This window comes from Microtus oregoni, unplaced genomic scaffold (genome assembly GCF_018167655.1).
Source record: "Microtus oregoni isolate MIOR12 unplaced genomic scaffold, Mior012 000110F_ref0000174, whole genome shotgun sequence".
Taxonomy (NCBI): Eukaryota; Metazoa; Chordata; class Mammalia; order Rodentia; family Cricetidae; genus Microtus; species Microtus oregoni.
The window spans coordinates 1,458,218-1,464,217 of NW_024544728.1; the positions used below are offsets into that span (position 1 = coordinate 1,458,218).

At 44.3% G+C, this 6,000-nt stretch overlaps 1 protein-coding gene across 1 annotated transcript in view; it reads right to left on the bottom strand.

Moving 5' to 3' along the window:
• LOC121443638 (long-chain fatty acid transport protein 6) overlaps nucleotides 1–4,736 on the bottom strand; it is a 42,057-nt gene extending 37,321 nt beyond the window's left edge. The window contains exon 1 of the mRNA XM_041645463.1: nucleotides 4,256–4,736. Coding sequence (XP_041501397.1) covers nucleotides 4,256–4,736 — 481 coding nt within the window. The remainder of the gene's footprint in view (nucleotides 1–4,255) is intronic.
• Nucleotides 4,737–6,000: the final 1,264 nt, after the last annotated feature.

Consider the following 6,000-nt stretch of genomic DNA (forward strand, 5'->3'; position numbering starts at 1 on the left):
CCCTAATAAAAGCTTTCTTTAGCAACAGATTCTGTCAGCTGTGTGGAGAATTTCCAGGCTGTCACCTTCCTGTCTGAGATTTGTCCTGACTTTTAATTTTAATTCTGTGACTGTCAGAGAACACGATCCTGATCCAGACCCCTAGACTGTAACACAGCTAAGAGACTGCTTTGCAAGTCTGTATGAGTCTTCAGGCTTTGTTGGAGGGTCTAGTATCATACACAGTTTTCTAATTAGCATGTATTAAAAGCCTGATGTGTTGACATTGTTTTCTTATAACATAGCCAGAACACATACTTTTTTATAACTATATTGCCGTGTACCTGAAAGTGCTTATACAACCAGATGGTGATTAGATCAGTATCCCACATCGGAACCTAGGTTTTGAATCACAGTTCTGCAATCTATTAAAATGAGTTACTCAACTTAAGCTACCTGATTTCTTTGCCTAACACCATTGCATTTGCTTCTCAGAGCACCTGGAGACAGGCTTTACAGGAGTTGGCTTTTGTTGAAGGAATTCATTCAGCCAATAACCTTTCTGATAGCAGATCATTAGAGCATGGTCTGAGATAATATAAGCACAGACAGGGAGCCAGGAAGCGGGCTCTCCCTTTTTATCTCGCTTGGTTGATGGTCAGAGTTAGGTTCACAGCACCCAGCACCCACTGAGCAGAAGAGGAACGCAGCGGCTTTCTTATTTTGAGTGTTCCCCAATAAACATGTTTTCCTCATGTGCTCGTGGACCTCCTCAACTATGCCTCCAGGCTTTGAGAAATGGTAACTGTTGACATCATTGTAATAATAATAATAATAATAATAATAATAATAATAATAATAGAATAATGCTTGATGGTGGTTTAATTGATATTTTTTCTCTGGCTTCCTCATGAATATGGTTACCAGATAAGTAAGTCAAGGTAGAAATTGTACCTATCTCCAAGAACATTACTTGACCTGATCCATAAAGCTTGTTTAAAATTGTATATTACTTCTGGGACTCCAGAGAGATCTCTGGAGCTAGTCAAGAGCTTACCTTAGAAGCACAGAGTCTAAGTTTTATACCACCTTCAAATAAATTATTATAGTGCACATTTCTGATACCAGCACAGGTAGACAGGACACAAGCAGAAACCTGGTGTTTAGTGGCTGGCCAAGCTAGTCTATTTGATGATTTCCAGCCAATGAGAGATACTCTCTCTCCAAAGGAAAATGAATGGCAGGTGAAAAACTACCCTGAAAGTTGTCCTGTGGCCTCCACGTGCACACATATGCATGTACACTCACACACAGGTCCATATACAAATTTGCACATATACTGTCATACACCCCAATAAACCGGATATAACTGGATATATAGAGAGGTGCAATGTTTTTTAAAACACCACTTCAAGACAACTGGGTGCTATTCCTGTGGATGTAGGATGTCTTCATGAGCACAGCAGGAATTCTTTCCAACGCTAAGTATCAAGCTACTACCTAACAGACCCTTGGCCGCTTCACAAAAGCCAAATCATTTCATCCTCAGAGCTGCGCTGTGAAGTAGACGGCATTATCACCGTCTTACAGCTTAATAGAGTGACACTCACAGAGAGATTCCAGCAGCTGCTAGGTCTGTCTGGCTGCTCTGTGTAAACCACTCGGCTCTCCACATCTGTACACTCTCCCTAGGACCACAAGGATCTCCATTAGGAACAGCTGGTCGGAATCTGTAGATTCTGAAGTTTAAAAACCTAATCATGTATGGTGTTCACCAATGCAGCCTAAAATACCAAGAATACAGTATTTCAGGATAATAACTTTAAGTGCACACAATTTACTAAGATCCAGGCTGTTCTTAAACGAACAACCTATTCGTTAATTAAAAGATAATTATCACAGCCTTGAAATTCATGTAGTGTGTGTTTTGAGACATGTTAAAGTAAGTGATTAATGTGCTTAAGTTTAATTTCTCCAGTTAACTACTTTGCTGGAAAACTCTGCTAAATAGAATGGACTTAAAACTCCATCCAGTAAGACAAAGTAGTAGTCTCTGTGTGTGTTTATGTGTGTGAGAATGCATATGTGTGTATGAACGCACATATATATATATGTGTGGATGTATATTGTGTGTGTATGTGTGCGCATGTATGTGTGCATGTGTGTGACTGCATCTGTGTACATCTATGTGTGTGGATGCATGTATATGTGTGCGAATGCATGTATGTGTGCAGAATGTATGTGTGTGTTTTGTGTACGAATATGTGTATGGTCTTGTGTGGAGGTCAGAGGTCAGTCCGATGTATTCCTCCACTGAGCTACACTTTACTATTTTTGAGGTGGAGTCTCTCATTGGCCTGGAGCTCAGCAAGTAAGCTAGGCTAAACAGCCAGTGAGCACTAGGGACCCACCTACATCTTCCTCTCAGCTCTGAGATTACCACACATAGCTTTTTTTTTTTTTTTTCTAACTTGGGTTCTGTGGATCAAACTTAGGCATTTATGTCTGGATGGTACTTTCCTGGACTTAGCAATGTTCCCGGTCTCCATGGCTTTTATGTCCTGAATAGGAAGTGGGGGATGTTGGGATGTCGGCATTTGAACAGGAAAACAAGGAAACACTGCAATTAGTTATGCGAGAGCAAAGTCAAAGCTAGAACGAGTAAACTGTAACACTAATTGAACATAATTAAGCAACTCTTCATGCTACAGCATGAAGTTTGTGTAACAAATTGAGAAGTACCCAGCACTAAGACTCCTTAGTAATTTGCTCTGGGAAGCTTTTCAGATTGCCCTCGGCGTCAGAGCCACAGAGATCTTTTCAGCGGCGCTGGGGCCCTCTTAGTTTGCTCTTCTGGAGAGAGACAATGCTTTCTAGCATAGCTGGGAGCTGAAATTCGCTACATGATATGCAGTGATGGAAGCCGTGGGATAAAATGTCAGATTGTGTCCACAGACAATAAACCTTGCTTATTTTTCTACTGCGTTCATAGCCTGTAGTAATTGATAAACACTTTTTTTTTACCACACTGTCAACATTCTTCGTGGTTTCTCCTTGTGGCTCTAGGTCACTGGAAACTCGGCACACAAACACGCCTCTGTACAAAGTGAAGTGGAAGACAGGACTGAGAAAACCACCAGACAGTACCGAAGGAACAGATTTTGGCTTCTCCACTCCTATGGCCCTAAACTAGCTGAAACCAGTGCTTGAAGATAAACATCTTCTGACTTGGTTGGGCCACAAGGTAAGCTGGAAGGACATAGAGAAATAGGAAGAGTGACAGTGTTGAGGGCCAGCCCTTTTCTGTCCCCATTCTAAGTTATTCTGGTCATGTGTGAGTCTGTGAGAAAAGAGAACCGGAAGCGTCTACGTGTTTAGTCATCGATGAAGCAGAAATTAGATTATGCTCCCCACTCTTACAGGATTCTGAAATTCTATACCAAAAACCGGGATGTATCAACTAATCTAAAATACTTAAGTATTTTTCCCAAGATCTTTGCTTTGGACACCTTTATGACTTTTTAGCCCTATGCAAGAAGAAATTGTCTAAACCCTTTAGGTTGCATCAAATAAGCAACATGCTTCCTATTTTAGTGGATTGAGCTACTCTACCCTCTTCCCAGCTTCTTCTTTAATTACTCAGTGAGAACATATGTAGCCATAGGTATCTTAACTCACATCAGGGGAAGAAGGTTACTGAGAGAAAACCACAGAGGTGAGTCAAACAAGGGGGAGGACTATTGTCTGCCAGGAGTCTGCCCCTGGCTGAGAGGGAGGCTCAGCCTTTCTTGGTCAAACTCTAGCTTGTGGAGTACAAAGGAAGTGTAGGAGTGAAGATAAGAACTTGTGAATTTCACATTTAAAATTTCTGTTATCCAAATGTTTTCATTCTTGATAAAATCACTAATTGGTAGCTTTCTTATTCATGAAACTTTTTGCCCGGGGCTGATAAAATAACTGACCCAACCCTATGTCTCTTGAGACCTTGCAGGGACCCTTCCCAAAACGGCAAGAAGCAGAGATTTCACAAAAAAAAAAAAAAAAAAAAAATCCTTCCATTGTATTGCTATTTACTAACCTACAATGAGGTACGTGATTGAAGGGGGCTGGGAGAGGAAGCCACTGGCCATGGGATTGAAGAACGTTTGCCTATGCATAACTTATACACCTTATCACCCACCTCAAAGTATTAGACATGAAATATGGTTACTTAGAAAAGGGGCGGGGAAACAGGTTGGTTCTCTTTGTGCGCAGCAGACCACAGCCCATACTCTACCTCCGCCAACCACCACAGCCACGGGCTCACAGGTGCTGATGCAGTGCAGGAGGGAACTGAGGCGAATGTTGGAGTTGAGGAAGGCCACCACGCAGCCCAGCTTAGCCAGGCCAAACCACACATGAATGAAGTCGGGCTCGTTGCTCATCAACAGAGCCACAACATCCCCCCTTTTCAGTGAGGAGTGGTTCAGGAAGGCATGGGCGACTCTGTTGCTCCTCTTGTCTACGTCCTCGTAGGTGTAAACGTCTCCTTCATAAATAATGAAGGCTTTCTGGGGTTGCCTCTTGGCGTGGCTCAGGAACTTATCCAGCACAGTGACCAGCTCCCCTCTCATTTTGTATATCGTCATCTGAATTCCATAGCGCACCACCTTCAGCAGGAACCACAAGTCGTCCCAGAAGTACGGGAACAGAAGTTTCTGCACCAAGTGCAGGAAGAGCAATCCAGCCCCAAATCCTGTGAGCCAAGGCAGAAGCATGACTGCCCTGGCCACCAGTTGACCCAATGGGTCCTGTTAGTGTCTTTCTTTTCCAAAGGCTTCACCTCCTTTACCCTGGAGACCCTTGTCCTAAAAGCTCAGGGCTGGAACTTGCAGTTCTGGCTCAGGCTTTCTGTGTATATCCTGTGAAAGAAATCACTCGAAGGCAACGGAAAGCTGCTGATAAGGCTTGGGACACTGGACCCCCGCAGTGCTGTAGAGCAGAACACTTGAGTCTTCTCTAAAAAAAAAAAAAAACGACTGCACACACAGTTCTCTCTCTCTCTCTCTCTCTCTCTCTCTCTCTCTCTCTCTCTCTCTCTCTCTCTTTCTCTCCTAAAAATGAGTCCCCCACAGCCCAGTGTTACCAATCCTCTTTGCTGCCAGAGCGGGCTGGATGCAGGAGACTCTGGGCTTCAAGCTGGGAAGGTCTTTGGCTTCTCTTGGTCCTTGCAAGAACTAGGTTATGCTCGTCTGTACCTCCGCAGGTAGATGCTCCCCTTTGATTGCCAGGATCTGGAGGCTGAACTGGAGATGGAATTCTAAAGAAAGGCAGTGGTTTGTTCCGGGCTCCTGACTGTGCTCACGCAGGGGCTCAGCCACGCCTCGCAGTCCCGAGACAGATTCTGCAGCCAGAGTCACTCTTCTCCAGTCACCCTCGCCCCGCCCAGGGCAAGGCTCTCCCTTCCCCGCCCACACAAGTTCGGTCTGCTGGAAGGAGCTGCTGGCCACAGAAGCTAGGGATCTTCCCAGTGTCCTTGGAACTGGAAGAGCCACCCCGCCTACGTCCTGCCTCCCCCCAGCTTTGAGCCAGCTTGGCAGTGATTTCCTGGACTCTCAGCGGTCTTGCTGAGCAAATGACCCTCCTCTTCCACGTGGCAGTGTGGTGGCAACATCATGCTTTAAGACCTGCCTCAGGCCGGATGTCCCACAGTCTCATGTAGAATAACATAGGTACTGGAAAGCACGGTATGGGGGTGTCTGGAGGACCCAGCTATTGGCCTTGGGTTAGGGGTGATGAGGGGCTTCTGGAGAGACTAGTGAGGTGAAAGAATGCTGCCCCAGAGGGTTATTAGTAGATTTAGCAAACTATTGATGGAGTTAAAAGTAAAAGCATTCAATAAACAAAGCAAAACCTGCCGAAAGAAGACTGGAGATGAGTGTACACTTAGGAAGAAGTTGGGCCCCAAAATGATTATTTTCTGAAGAAAAGTAGAATGCTTGAACTCATCTAAGAAAGTTCCCGTTGTCTTTGTTTACAATA